We start from the raw sequence: 14,492 nt of genomic DNA on the forward strand, positions 1-14,492 counted from the left end.
AATTCCTGTCTTCATGGGACTTATAGTTTAGGGAGAGAAAGAAAAATAAAGATGCAATTAAAATGTACTGTAATGTTTACTAAGATAAGGAGGGGAACTCGGGGTGCTAAGAGAATGTAGAAAATGGTACCTAACCCCCAAAGAGGTGATGAGGAATGCTTTTCCAGTTGAAATAATCAGAAGGATGAACAGGAATTAGCCAGGTGAAGTATGGGGGTTTGGCTTAGACAAAGCTCTACAGGCCAGAAAGACCACAGAACCTACTAGAAGCTAATTCAGTGTGTTAATTAGTTGTGGCTGGAGTAAAAAGTGCAGAAGATAAAGAAGGAGAGAAGGCTGGAGATATAATCAAGGCCACATTATGAAGGGCTTCTGTTAAAGAATGAAAACTGATTTATATGTATTTTGTTTGCGTTTTTGAGGTTCCAAGGGCTAAGGATTGAACCTGGCACCTTGTATGTGGGAAGCCAGTGTTCAACCACTGAGCCACATAGGCTTTCCTGAGTTGGCTTTATCATTTGTTTTGCTTGCTTTTTTTGTTTTGTTTTGTTTTGTTTTCAGAAGGAACTTGGAAGTGAAACCTGGGACCTCTCATTTGGGAGGCAGGTGCTTAACTGCTTGAGCCACATCTGCTCCCTATATGTGTGTTTTTAAAAATACCACTCAACAGCTATAACTCCATGTCTGGAAAGAAAAAGGACTTTACTTATTTTAAGATAAGAGGTATAATTAGTAAATCTTGGACCCAAAACTAATTGAACTGCATCATTATCTTAATCTTCTTTAAAATATTTCATTTCCCCCTAAATATAACCACTATCATCTCTGAGACTAAACCCCTCTGGCTATCTCCCACTGCCACTCTTTACCCCACCTTAAGCTTTGTCTTTGTCAATTCCCCAACTCAAGTTATTGGAGTTATAGCACTCCCTCAAGGAATAAATACTTTCCCAACGTGGAAATTCCCTTAGATCAGACAACATGCTGCAATATTCAAAGCACATGTAATTTTAAGGTTAACATACATGTGACCTTTTTGTTTGGCATTCTTGATCTGATATCCTAGAAGAGGTCACTACTAAGTTTTCCCCCTATATAAATAGGAAGTTGGAAAAAGATTAGAGCAAGGATAGGTTAATGATTATAATGGGAAAATAATACATTATTGAGGTGTTTTAACTCACTTGGTCATTTACTAAGAAACTCACTGCTTGAGTTTTTCCATCTGTTACATGGTGATGATGATACTGTCCAGGCTTGCAGGAGTCCAATCTCATAAGACAATGAGTAACCCTTACTTCAGTAATTGCAGTGCTTAAACCAAGAAATAAATATGCAAATCCGAGAAATAGGTACTGGATGGGAGCATAATCTAAAGCTGCCAGATATTTAGTCCAAGTGTCTTCTTTTAGATAAGACATTGGTATGATGTCCATATTACATTCAGCCACGAGGATTATAATTCCCTCTATGAAAAAGGAATGGTAGGGAAGCGGATTTGGCTCAACAGATAGAGCATCTGCCTACCACATGGGAGGTTCAAGGTTCAAACCCCGGGCCTCCTGACCTGTGTGATGAGCAGGCCCACTCGCAGTACTGATGTGCGCAAGGAGTGCTGTGCCATGTAGGGGTGTCCCCTGTATAGGGAAGCCCTATGTGCAAGGAGTGTGCCCTGTAACGAGAGCTGCCCAGAGTGAAAAAAGTGCAGCCTGCCCAGAAGTGGGGCTGCACAAATGGAGAGCTGACACAGCCAGATGACGCAACAAAAAGAGACAGATTGCCAGTGCCGCTGACAAGAATACAAGCGGACACAGAAGAACACACAGCGAATGGACACAGAGCAGACAACTGGGGCGGGGGGCAAGGGAGAAAAATAAATCTTAAAAAAAAAAAGATCAGACAAAGCAGATTTTAGAGCAAAGAGTATTACCAAGGATGAAGTGAAAAAAAAAAAAAAAGGAATGGTCTTTTTCTTAACCACCCTTGACTCCTCTGGGAACTTTCGGTCTAAATTTCTGTCAGAGTTCAGAGTTCAAGGTGGGCAGATTTACCCACTGGAAAAATGATGACATCCAGCTTCCCAATTCTGTAAAAGACTTTTCTGGTATGGGAGTGAACGTAATACTAAGCAAACCAATTCCACAAGCTTTGTATGAGAAGTTCACAACAAATGTTTACAATGAAGGGCGTCAAAGGCTGAAAACAGAACAGCTTAAGAGGACATGAGCGTTTACTTTTCCTGTCAACATGGTTGGAAAATAGGGACTCTGGAATAGCGTACAGTTCTTACAACAAGGACAACTTCTGAAGAAAAAGACGTTAGCTCTTCCACTCCAGTTCCCTTTAGTGCTGTTTTCGTAAAATATTTATGAACTAAATAAGGCAGTAGTTTCCCAAAGTCGGAATTCGTCTTCTCATTTTCCCTTCCCACCCCATAACCACAATTTTTATCTTTTCCTATTTTTGGGTGTTTCCTTACCTCTGCTTGTAAGAATAGTTCTTTGCGCCGCTCCGCTCGAAGCCCCACTGAAAAGCCCCTCAGTCCCAGGTTCGGCTAGTCATAGCGATCAGTGGATTCAGCGTAGGAAAACCTAGGGTAGAATTGAAGACTGGCGCGCCCTCGGGCGCTGGGTTGCCACCGACACTCGGGGCTCAAGTTGCGAGAAAGGAGGGACTGCTGCCTTGGGCCGCAGCCCCTTTAACAGCAGGCCACGCCCCCACCCCGCCTCCCGGCGCGGCCGGCGGTCGGTGGCGGCCGCTAAGGTGCTGACAAGATGGCGGCTGGCGGGGCTGTCGCTGCGGCGCCGGAGTGCCGGCTTCTGCCCTACGCGCTTCACAAGTGGAGCTCCTTCTCCTCCACCTACCTTCCTGAGTATGTACCGCGCCCGGGGCTCGTGCTGTCTTACTCTTTGGTCTAAGCATGGCTGGAGCAGGGGTGTAATGGAGGGCAACTGAGCTGAGAGGCCCAGGCGGGGCCTGGTGAGGGGGACGCGCGGCCTCCTAGTCTCAGTCCAGCCACAGAGAGCGTTGCCCGCTGCCGCCTCCTGGATGGGTTAGGGTCCCGAGAGCGTGGTCGGAAGGACCTGGCGAGTGTGTGGCCGGTGCGGAGCGCGAGCCGGAGCAGAGGGAGCCTGGTGTTGTTGCGCCAGGGATTTCAGGGTTGAGGAGAGCTTGGGGGTGGGCGGCTCAGGGAGGTGGGGCACGGTTCGGAGCTTTCGGGGTCCGAATGGCTGGCAAACTAGTGAAGAGTCTAAGGTCGTCGAAGGTGACCGGCGACAGGAGACGGTTCTGTCGAGTGCTTCTAGGACAAAGTGTAAAGCAGAGAAAAGGAGTGACGTTCTCCGGGGTCATTAAAAGTGATTAACTCTAGAGGAGCGGTAAAAGTCAAGGAAGGCTGAAAAGTTGTGGAACTCATAGGAAGCCTTCCAAGTGGTGAGAGAAATTCCGAAAAAAAATGAGTGGAAAGGGAGGACATTACAGAAGAGTTCCATTATATTACGGCTTATTAGAACATGGATTTTTTTTAGACACAGACTAATTTCTTACCTCCAGCTCAGATATAGACAAAAAAGTCTGACTTTATTGAATTTGACTTCCAACACCGACTTGGTTTGGATCCCTGACTTAGGTGTTTAAAAGAGTTCCATTATATTACTACCATGTTTTCTGTACCAGTTTCTGTTTGAAATGCTGGAAGTACGTTCTCTAGTTTTATTTTACTTATCTTTAGCTTATGTTTGAGGGAAGGAGCAGGTGTAATTCCAATTTTCCGTACAGATGGGGAAACTGGCCTGGTAAAAGCTTAGCATCCATGAAGACCCTGAAGAAAGTTTTCCTTCTCCTAGACCATCATCCCACAAGCAGAAATATGTTTTTATGTACCAAACCAGTTATATATCATACCTTCATGTAACTAAAAGCGACAAACTGTGAAGCATACTTAAAGAAGTTTTCCACCTGTATTTGCGGTCACATTTCCCCAAATTTGATTTCTCTAGTCAGATCAGTAAAAAATCTGAAAATGCAGCTGTGACTAGAAGAATTTGCCTCCCTTGACTCCAAGTTCATTGCCCTAATCACCAGGTCAAGTGTTGGCAGTCAGGCCTTCTTCAGTAGGATCTAGTTCAGTGAAGGGTGCCAAGTGACCTGTGGCCTGTGTGGCTTGTTGATGGCTGCTTGTATGGCTGTGTCCCTTATTGATGCTGGAACCAACTTTTAATTTGAGGGTACGCCAGATAATTTTCTAAACCTCAGCTGGTTTAACTGGAATATGGTCTTAGGTACTTGACCTCTGATTTTCTGGGCTAATATGTTCTTGAATCTGAAGATATTCAGCATTTTTCTATACCCAGGTTAGGACCACAGTTGGAAATTGCAGTGGCATTGTTTGATTTAATAACAGTAAAAGCATTTTCTTGGCCTCCGAGTTAAGCCATTTCTAAGATTGTACTCCTGTTGAGACTTGGATATCTCAAGTCTCATCTGAGTTGAGTACAAAAGGAAGAGTACCTGTTAAGCAGGACATGATTTAGGTGGATGGCAATTTTACTCTGACTTGTGTCTCATTACCTGGCTCTTGATTTGAAGTGGACGGAACTCTAGTTTTGGTATAAGAAGTCAACTCTTTGAAATTGGGGAAATCACAACCTCTAAGAGCTCTGCTATAAGTGTCTTGGTTACTTTCATAAAATAGTATTTAACACATATTTAACCTTTCAAATACTTTCACTTCCAGTATCTTATTTAATTCTCTTGATATTCTGGTGACATATGTAGTTTTGTTTTTATTTTAAAGCACTAAACTATTATAATAGAAGAGTAATTTGAACTTGTTTCTTTGAGTATATTTGTGTAATGTAGAACTTGAGTTTGTGAGTTTTATGTGCGCTGGGTCTGTGTGTTCTGTGCCTAATTTGCAGAACTCTTGGTCTGAACTTCTGTTACCAGTTAGGAATGTAAAAACTTTCTATGACAGAAAATAAAAGAAAGGGACTGACTTTTCTTACCTTTGTCCTAAAATCCTCTTTTCCAGCAAGTTCTTTTGCCAGAAGTGGCAGTCATGTTAGCCTACTTCCAAAACAATTATAGTTTTAAGTAAAGCTGTTTTTTGAAAATTTCAAAAGACGAAAACAAACAAAAACAAAACAACAACAAAAAAGTAGCAAGTATTCCTTGATTTCCGGGCATAAATCTAGGCATTATGAGGGGATATGTTAAAACAGTAACAAAAATAGTTAGCACTTATAATGTACTGACTGTATGCTAGGCTCTATCCTAAGGAATTTAATTCATTTAATCCTCACAGCAATCCTATGATGAATCCCCATTTTCCAGATGTAGAAATAGGCACAGAGAGATTAAGCTAATTTGTCTCTGATCACATGGCTATATGGAGCCAACATTTGAACCCAGGCAGTCTATCTCCACAGTTCATGGTTTTACTGCTTCTGCACTAAGTATAGTACAGGAAGTCAGAGATTTAAAAAGAGTTCTTGTGTTCAAGGCACTTATATTTCATTTGTGTAACAGTATATGAAGTTATAAAAAAAATTCAGATTTTTGCTTTCCTAAGGACTTAGAATTTTTGTTCCTTCTCCTAAAGGCAGAAAAAGAAAAACACTTTTAGATTTATTTTTGTCTTTAAAATGTTAAAGCAGATCTAACTATAGATACACATTTTTACTTCAAAATTAATGAAGAGGCCTTTTTAGTGTACTTAAAAAGTCTGCCTATATTTTCTTTTTTTCTGAAATTTACACTTAGTTTGGGAATTAAGAGAAATACATGTATTTAAATGATAATTCGTGGAATTACATACATTCTTATATGTTAAAAAAAAATCGCAAATGGCAAATCCCTATACTCTAATGTTTATTGTTGTAGCCAGTAAATATGATAGCTACAATTTATTGAACATCTACTGTATGCAAGGTGATTTTTATATATAGTTTTAATTTTTAGCCCAAAAATGCGGGTTTGGTATTATATCTGTTTTACTGCTGAGGAAACTGAGGTTAAGTAACTTGCCCAAGGTCAGATAGTTTTCAAGAGGTTTGATGGGGTCTCTGACTTTAAAGGTGTTGCAATGTGGCCCTAATAACAATTACTACCTATTAAGTACATTCAAATTCTTGGGTACTATGCCAAGCATAGAGCATGTGTTCTTTAATGTAGTCTTCACAGAATCTCCATGAGATAAATATTTCACAGCATTCTATTTTACAAATGGTGAAACTGAGGTTCAGAGAGGTAAAAAACTTGCCCTGTGTCCAGGAGTTGAAAATATAAGAGTTAGGATCCTGATTTTGGGCCTTCTGACTTCTGTTACAAAAACTGCTTCAATATTTTACGTGCTATAAAATGTGCCTAATTGGGAGTACAGATAAGAACTTCTATAGAAGATTACAACAGTAGAGAGGAAAACATGTATTTTATCCTGGCATTTAGGGTTTAATGTATTAATGTGAAAACTGCGAGCACCTTTGAATTATATTTTTACACATTAGGTAGTTTCACTGATATGGAGCGATTATTATCCTGATTACATATTATTGAACAGCTTAATTTAGAAGTAAAATTTGATGCATTTTTAAGTGTGTGTACTTTTTTTCTGTGCATTGGTCTTCTTTAATACTTAAAATCAAAGACGGATCTATGGTCAACATGTGATTCATAGTTCAGAGTAAGAGTGATGTGATTGGACAATGAGGATTGTAGGCAAATCTATTTCAACTATTTAAACAAATAAATTTTAAAAGTTTTACATTGAAAAAAGAATATGTATTTTCTTTGATTACAAAAAATATATATATCTCAAATTTATTATAAAATATTTCCAAAATACAGACCCACAGAAATAAAATAAAAATTACCCTTATTCCCACCTCTTAAATATAACAAATCATTGTTTTGATACATATCATTCTAGATCTTATTCTGTGTCTATATGTGTTTTCCAAATTGGTATTGTCTTTTGTTTGCTGTTCTGTATTATTTTTCCTCCTTAATATGAAGTAAATATTTCCCCTTGTTATTAAATATTTTTCTGTATTGCTGTTTCTTATGGGTACACTTATTCCATTTAAGGGTTTTATGGAATTTAATTGGTCTCCTATTATTGGATGTTGAGGCTTTCTGGTTTTGCTTCTTCTTTTGTGGCCATTTTGAGTAATGAGAGTTTGTCTTGCAGAAAAAATTTTAAACTTATAATGAGTTCCTACATGCCAAATTGTTTAACTCAAGGTATTAGCTTATTTTCCTACTGTTTCCATGTCTCTTGGGCTTATTTTGGAATTTTCCTTAGTGATTTGGGGTTAAGAAAGGGTCTTGGTTAGGGACAGGTCCTTCGAGATGTGTAGAGAATGCTTATAATTCCAAAGTGACATTGCTCCCAATAATTTCTTTGCCTTCTCCCTTTATTTTAGTTTTTAAATGAATTTATTTATCATAGAGATCTATATTTTTGGGAGATTTTTGTTTACTTGGTCTGCAGACAATGATTGTTGTACATATGGGTTTGAGGACTCATTATAGTAATTCCGTAAGTCCTTCAGCCCACAGATTGTGAATCTCTAGTTTGGAGGCATTCACCTCCCTGGAGACTGGAGGCGCTTATACCCTTTTTTCCTTACTTTTCCCTAAATCTGAGATTAAAAATTGACATAGATTGGAAAACTTACTGTCCATTGAAAGTTCTGGTGTTTTCATTTGAGGAATCTTAGAAGTTCAAAAAATAAAAATATCCAGTATGGAGAAAAGTATTATGAAATAGTCTAAGGACTAGTGTTTGAGTCTGCAGAACAGGCTTCTGGTATGGGATCTGTTACTCACTAGTTTTGTGACTTTTGGTGGGCTAAAATTATTCCCTGAGCATTATAAATTTCCTCTTGTACCTTGTACCTTGATCTTTTACCTTGATCAAAGACTGGGGGATTTTATTATTATTATATATGTATTTTTTGCAAACGGGCACGCGACTCTATTTGCATTAATATATCAGATTTTTAATAAATTATTTTTGGGCTTGATATAGGGACATTGAGGATGATTTATATGTAGATAAGGCATATTTCAGTTCTTCGTGGCAATCTTACTTTGCTTTGCTGTATTTTGTCATTCAGAAGTCATCCTTGGAAATATGAAATATTTCCAAGATTTAAATTTTGGCAAGAGATAAATTGTGTAGACAGTTTTTTAAAAAATGTTTCAAAAAATTAGTTGAAAATTAAGAGATCTTTCATTACTGCTTATTTATAGTATCAGTTGTCAAAATCTGTGATAAGGGACATTAGAGCATACATTTATAAAATTACTAGGTCATACAGGTTAAATTTTAGGATCATAAAGACAGATGTTTTCTACACTAGGATTTCTCAAGTTATATTCTCTGAAAGGTAGTTCCTGAGATTGTTGCTCTCTAAGGGGGTCTGTGGTTAAGCCTTCAAAGTTTAGCAGTATAAAAATCTGTTAGTTTTGGGGGAATTTTAAAAAATTATTATTTTTTATATAATAATAGCTTTTAACAATTTGTACTTAGAGATGTTGTTCTTCTGTAAAGTTTTTTAAAATGTGAATTTAATTTCTTGTTATGAATATTTGTAAAAGTCCATGAAGTCAAAGTAACAAAGCCTGAATAGTATTTATACTATAAATAAACAAGGATACAATTTAATCCATTTTTGCTCAGGATGAAATGAATGTTATCTATTAAGATTCATACACATTTTAAAAATGTGTAGAATGAGAAAGGAAATATAATCATCTATAGTCTATATAGTAGTAATTCCAGTAGTCTAATACAAAACTGTCCTGTAAAAAGTTGCTGAATGGCAACTAAGTATGGAGAAATAACATAAGAGCACATATATTGAATTGACAGGTAATAATAAGAATTGGAAATTTAGGTTGTGTTTTGTTATCATGTATGCATTTAAGGTCATATGTTTCCTTGTAAGCACGGTTTTAACTGTACCACACAAGTTTTGGTATGTTATGTGTTTATTATCATTCATTTGAAAATATTTTCCAAATTTCATTGTGACTTCTTTGACCCATGGATTAGAAGTGTATTGCTTAACTTCTGAACATTTGGGTGTTTCTATTGATAGTTAGCTTTTTGTTACTGATTTTGTAATTCTACTACAGTTAGCAAAATTTAAATGATTTCAAACTTTTGTTAAAACTTGCTTAATGGCTCATCATTTTGATAAATGTTCTTTCGCGTACTTGAAAAGACCATGTATTCTGCTGTTGAGTACTGTCTTCTATATATGTTAGTGGAGTCAAGTTTGGAAGTTGTGCTGTTTAGATCATCTGCATTCTTACTGAATTTTCTGTCTGCTCTTTTCTCTCCATTACAGAGATAGCTGTGTTAAAAGTGAGCATTAAAAGTCTCTCAACTGTGATTGTGGGTTTATATATTTCTCCTTTTAGTTTTGTTGACCTTTGCTTTGTATATTTAGTCATGTTATTAGATGTGTACAAATGTACAGTTGCTACATTTCTTAGCAAGTGGGCCTTGGAGTGTGTTGGTATATTGTGCTTTGTGGTAACACAGGCTCAGGCACAACAGAAACTTTCAGCCAATGACCACTTTATTATTTACACAGCACAGAGGGTCCAAAAGAGCAGGGGAAGAGATCCCTTTGTGGCTTGTCTCCCAGGGATGCCAACCACTTGAGTCAGGGTCAGTGGATAGCAACTCTGTAAGCCCCGCTTTGAGATGGAGAGAAGGGACCCTGTGCTGTTTGAGTATTCAATACTTATACAACCACAGGGGGAGAGGGTCCTGCTCCTGAGAGTTCCTGCCTTGATTATATGTACCTGGGTTTGCTTGTTCCCAGTTCCTAGGTTGAAGGGGGTGTTGGGGCCTTTTCTTTAGACCTAACATCTTTTGTGGGCTGTGAAATGAAAACAGACTGAAGCATCTACATCCAATAGAAAAGGAGGCTGCAGGTAGGTGAGGGCTAGAAGATGGCTGCTGAACCTGTGTCTGTGACTTCTCCAACAGGCCTTTTTATTATGACTTTTTATTTTTTGTAAATCGCTAGTAATGCTTCTCGCATCTGTAAGTCAACTTAGTATAGCAACACCATAGTGTTCATCTGGTATAACTTTCCACTCCTTTGACTTTTAAAACTTTGTTTATTTATTCCCCCCCTTTGTTGTTTGTGCTCGCTGTCTGCTCTCTGTGTCTGTCTGTTGTGTGCTCATCTTCTTTTTAGGAGGCACCGGAAACCAAATCTGGGACCTTCCATGTGGGAGGGAGGTGCCCAGTGGCTTGAGCCACCTCTGCTTGTTGTGTCTCATTGTGTTTCCTCATTGTGTCTCTTTGTTGCATCATCTTGTTGCGCCAGCTTACTATCTTGCTTGTCTTCTCTAGGAGGCACTGGGAACTGAACCTGGAACCACTCATGTGGTAGGCAGGTGCTAAACTGCTTGAGCCACATCTGCTTCCCTCCTTTGACTTTTAATGTTCCTGTATCTTTAAGGTCTATGCTTAAATAACATGAAAATTTTTGTATGTTTTTAATCCAGCCTGACAATCTGCTTTTTATTTGGAATATTTAACTCATTACTATTTAATATAGATACTGATAAACTTGGGTTAAAGCTACCATTTTACTATTTTCTGTTTGTCCTACCTGTTCTATATTTTCTCTCCATTCTTGCCTTCGTTTGGATTAATCAGGTATTTGTAACAGTATTATTCCATTTTGTCCCTTCTTTTCACTTGTTATATATTCTTTTACTGTTGTTTTTGTGGTTATCTTAGATTACCACAGGCACCCTTGTATATTAAAGTCTAATATTCAACTAGTGTTTTGTTTTGTTCTGTTTTATCATATCTCAGACAATGCTAGAACCCTACAACACATTAATACCACTATAGCAGTTTGATATTATTTATAAATTCGAAAAAAAGATTTGATTATGTTTGTAAACTGGGCTGTTCCTCTGGTTGTGATATCCTTTGATTGTATTAGATTCAGCTGAGATGCCTTTGATTGAACTATGTTAAGATTAGGACTTTTATTCCACCACATCTTAGAGCAACTCATTTTATGTCCCTGCCCCCTTTGTGGACTATATGAATGGATACTCAGTCAAGGAGACATGCAGAAGTAGAAAACAGAGAAGATAGACCCAGGAAGAGAGGCAGCTCCTTAGGTATGGCACAGGTCCTGGGAAGAGAGATGAGCCATTCACCTGATAGTTTGCCTTGTGAAGAGAACAGAGCAGCTAAGTTCAGAAAGAAGTGAGAGAGCCCTATGCCAGCCTACAGCTGAGATCAGAAGAAGCTGGGACCACAGTGCCTTAAGAGGAAAAAGAAAGGCTGAAACCTCTCAGATACTGCCTGCCATCTTGCTTCAACATGTGGCTACAGAGTTTAAGGAAGTACCTCTTTTTTTTTTTTTTTTTTAAGATTTGTTTGTTTATTTGTTTATTTCTACCCCCTCCCTCCATTGTCTGCTTTCTGTGTCCATTTGCTGTGTGTTCTGTGTCTGCTTGTATTCTCATTAGGCAGCTCCGGGAACCGATATTGGGACCTTCCAGAGTGGGAGAGAGGCGATCATTCTCTTGTGCTACTTCAGCTCCCTGGTATGCTAAGTCTCTTATCGTCTTTCCTCTGTGTCGCTTTTTGCTGTGTCACCTTGCCGTGTCAGCACTCAGTGTTGGCAGGCACTCCGGCGCGGGGCGGCACTCCTGGGTGGGGTAGCACTCCTGTGTGGGGCAGCACTCCATGTGGGCCAGCTTGCCTTCACCAGGAGGCCCTGGGTATTGAACCCTGGACCTCCTATATGGTAGACAGGAGCCCAGTTGCTTTAGCCACATCTGTTTCCCTAGGAAGTACCTCTTACAGTACCTTGAGTTGGATGTCTTGGGCCTTGTAAGCTTTTACCCCAAATAAATACCCTTTATAAAAGCCAACAGATTTCTGGTACTTTGCATTGGCACTCCTTTGGCTGACTAATATAATCACTTAATCACTTTTGTCTTTTGTGTTATCATTGTTATGCTTTTTAATTCTACATTTATTTAAAACCCCACAGACTTTATTATTTTTTTTAGTAAATATTGATATTTACCCTTTCTGTTGTTTTTAATTTCTTTTTGCATTTCCATGTTTCCATCTGAGATTTTTTTCCTTTGAAGAATTTCCTTTATTGTTTCTAAGCATGGGTTGCAGGTGTTGAATTCTCTCAGTTTTTGTTTGTCTGACATGTCTTTCCTTTTCACCTTTGAAGGATCTTTTAACTGACTGTAGAATTCTAGGTTAATAGTCGTTATTTTCCTAACACACTTTGAAGGTCTCAGTCCATTTTCTTCTAGCTTCCACTGCTTTTGTTGAAAAATCAGCTGTCAGGTTTATTGTTTCTTCTTTGAAATAATGTTTCCTCTTGTTCAGCTACATTTAAGACTTTGTCTTTGTCTTTGATTTTCATGTTTTATAGTGGTGCACCTAAGAATAATTTTCTTTGCATTTATTCTCTTTGGAGTTCCTGGCACCTCTTGAATTTGTGGCCTGAGTTTTTCATTGGTTCTGGAAAAAATTTGATGTTGCCTTAAATATTGTTTCTGCTCCATTCTTTTTCTCTTTCCCTCTTTAATTCCAATTAAGTATATTATACCCTTTTTCATGCCCTTGTATCTCTTAGTTTTTTTTCTTCCTTTATATCATTTTTTTCTCCTTCACTCTGGATAGGTTCTATTTGCTTGAGTTTCAGTTCACTAATTCTCTATTCAGCTATGTCCAATTTGCTTTTAACTCCATCTGTTGTTGTCTTAATTTCAGTTAGAGCAATTTTTAGTTCTAGAATTTTCATTTGATTCTCTTTTTTAATCGATTCTAATTCTGTGTTGAAAATCTTCATATTGTCATGTTTTCTTGAACATGTTAATCAAATTATTTTAAAGTTTGTATTTGAAAACTCCAATATTTGGATCACCCATGGGTCTTTCCATTGTTTTTTCCCTTTGGTTCTGTATTTTGTTATGCCTAGTAATTATTATTACTATTTTTTGTAACTTTTGATTAAGTGCCAGACGTGTACAAAGCTTTAGATGCAATTGCAAATTACAGTTGTAAGTTACATATCTGTAATGTTATATTTCTCCAGTGAGGATTCACTGCATTATCTGGGATCATGGCACTTCAAGTCCTAGCAACCTCAGAAGCTGATACCTTAAAATTCTCTCTGTGTGTGTATTTTATATAGCATTTCTAATTGTTCTAAGAGGGAGTGTTGGTCTGGTACAGCCTAATCTGTCATATCTGGATGTATAAACATTTCTGTGTTTAGATCTTATGTAATAGACTGTTATTTTGTAGGGCTCTAGGTTCCTTATGGTTTATTTAACTATTTTTATTACCCAAGACTTGAGCCATTTGGCTTTTCCTCAGTGTTTTCCTTCATTTTGCCTTTTGCTGCCTTCACTGCTTGTTCCTGATGTCTGATTGGGAAAATTGTAGACCATAAAAAACATTATTTTTTAGAAATTGTTTTAAATACTTACCAGGATTTAAAATGAGATTTTACTTTTGGTTTTGCTTATGCTTTGCATATCTCTTTTGAGACTTATTTATGAAGTCTAAAAACTGAGTTTCGTCTTTGCCATCCGTCTTCTCCTTTCCTGTAATGTGATTTTTATATTTGTCTTTTTATAAGAATTATCACAAGACCATTTTATTTATGTGAAGACATATGTTTAGAAGGAAGATACTTGGGCCTAGTGTTAACATTTTTGTTTGTAAATATTGTTTTTGTTTAATTCTAGTTTATATCCTTATATTCCTTTAATATGGATGGTATTTATAGTCAATATCACCTATGTATTTATTGTCAAGGCAGATTGTCTTGTATAAATGAAAATACTAAATTATTTTAGACAATCTTGGATAATTCCTTTTCATCCTTCCTCTCATTGTTTACTTTTCTCCACTTTCTCTGTGATTTAAGTAGTTTCAACAGAGGAGCCATAACAGTGAAGAATGTTCCTCCTGTTGTTCAGTTGACAGCTAAAATACTCATTTTATTTTCCCAGCTGCAATCACAAATACCCACAAAATGGGTTTACTTCAACAGTTGGAATTTATTGGCTCATGGTTTTGAGGCTAGGAAACATCCAAAATGGAGGTGTCAGCAAGGCAGTGCTTTCTTTCTAAAGGCCGTGGTGTTCTGGGGCTGGTGCTTGCAATCTTGGCTATTTCATAACATAACAGTGTCTTTTCCTTTCTCTTCCAGATTCTTTTGATTTCCGGCTTTAGCTTCTCCCTATGGTTTCTCTTTCTGTGTCCAACATTCTTTGCTTATAAGGACTTCAGCAACATGCATTAAGGAACACCTTTATTGAATTTGGGCACACCTTAACTAATAACATCTTCATAGCTCCTATTTACAAATGCCTTTTATTGGGGATGTGTTTTATTCCCCAACAACCGCCCTCCCCTTTCATCCATCAAATGATCCTGACACCCTTCCTTTGTCTTG

At 37.7% G+C, this 14,492-nt stretch overlaps 1 protein-coding gene and 1 long non-coding RNA gene across 5 annotated transcripts in view; one reads left to right on the forward strand and one right to left on the reverse strand.

Moving 5' to 3' along the window:
- LOC101421016 (uncharacterized) overlaps positions 1-2,775 on the reverse strand; it is an 83,499-nt gene extending 80,724 nt beyond the window's left edge. Inside the window, exon 1 of the long non-coding RNA XR_188561.5 lies at positions 2,480-2,775. This is a non-coding gene — a long non-coding RNA (uncharacterized lncRNA). The remainder of the gene's footprint in view (positions 1-2,479) is intronic.
- MKLN1 (muskelin 1) overlaps positions 1-14,492 on the forward strand; it is a 453,286-nt gene that overhangs the window by 194,976 nt on the left and 243,818 nt on the right. The window contains exon 1 of one of the 4 annotated variants that reach the window (XM_058297364.1): positions 2,714-2,872. The exons of the other annotated variants lie outside the window; for them this stretch is intronic. Coding sequence (XP_058153347.1) covers positions 2,775-2,872 — 98 coding nt within the window. The 5' untranslated portion in view covers positions 2,714-2,774. Of the gene's footprint in view, positions 1-2,713; positions 2,873-14,492 lie in introns of those variants that run through there. 4 annotated transcript variants of the gene reach the window in all.

This window comes from Dasypus novemcinctus, chromosome 5 (genome assembly GCF_030445035.2).
Source record: "Dasypus novemcinctus isolate mDasNov1 chromosome 5, mDasNov1.1.hap2, whole genome shotgun sequence".
NCBI classification, from domain to species: domain Eukaryota; kingdom Metazoa; phylum Chordata; class Mammalia; order Cingulata; family Dasypodidae; genus Dasypus; species Dasypus novemcinctus.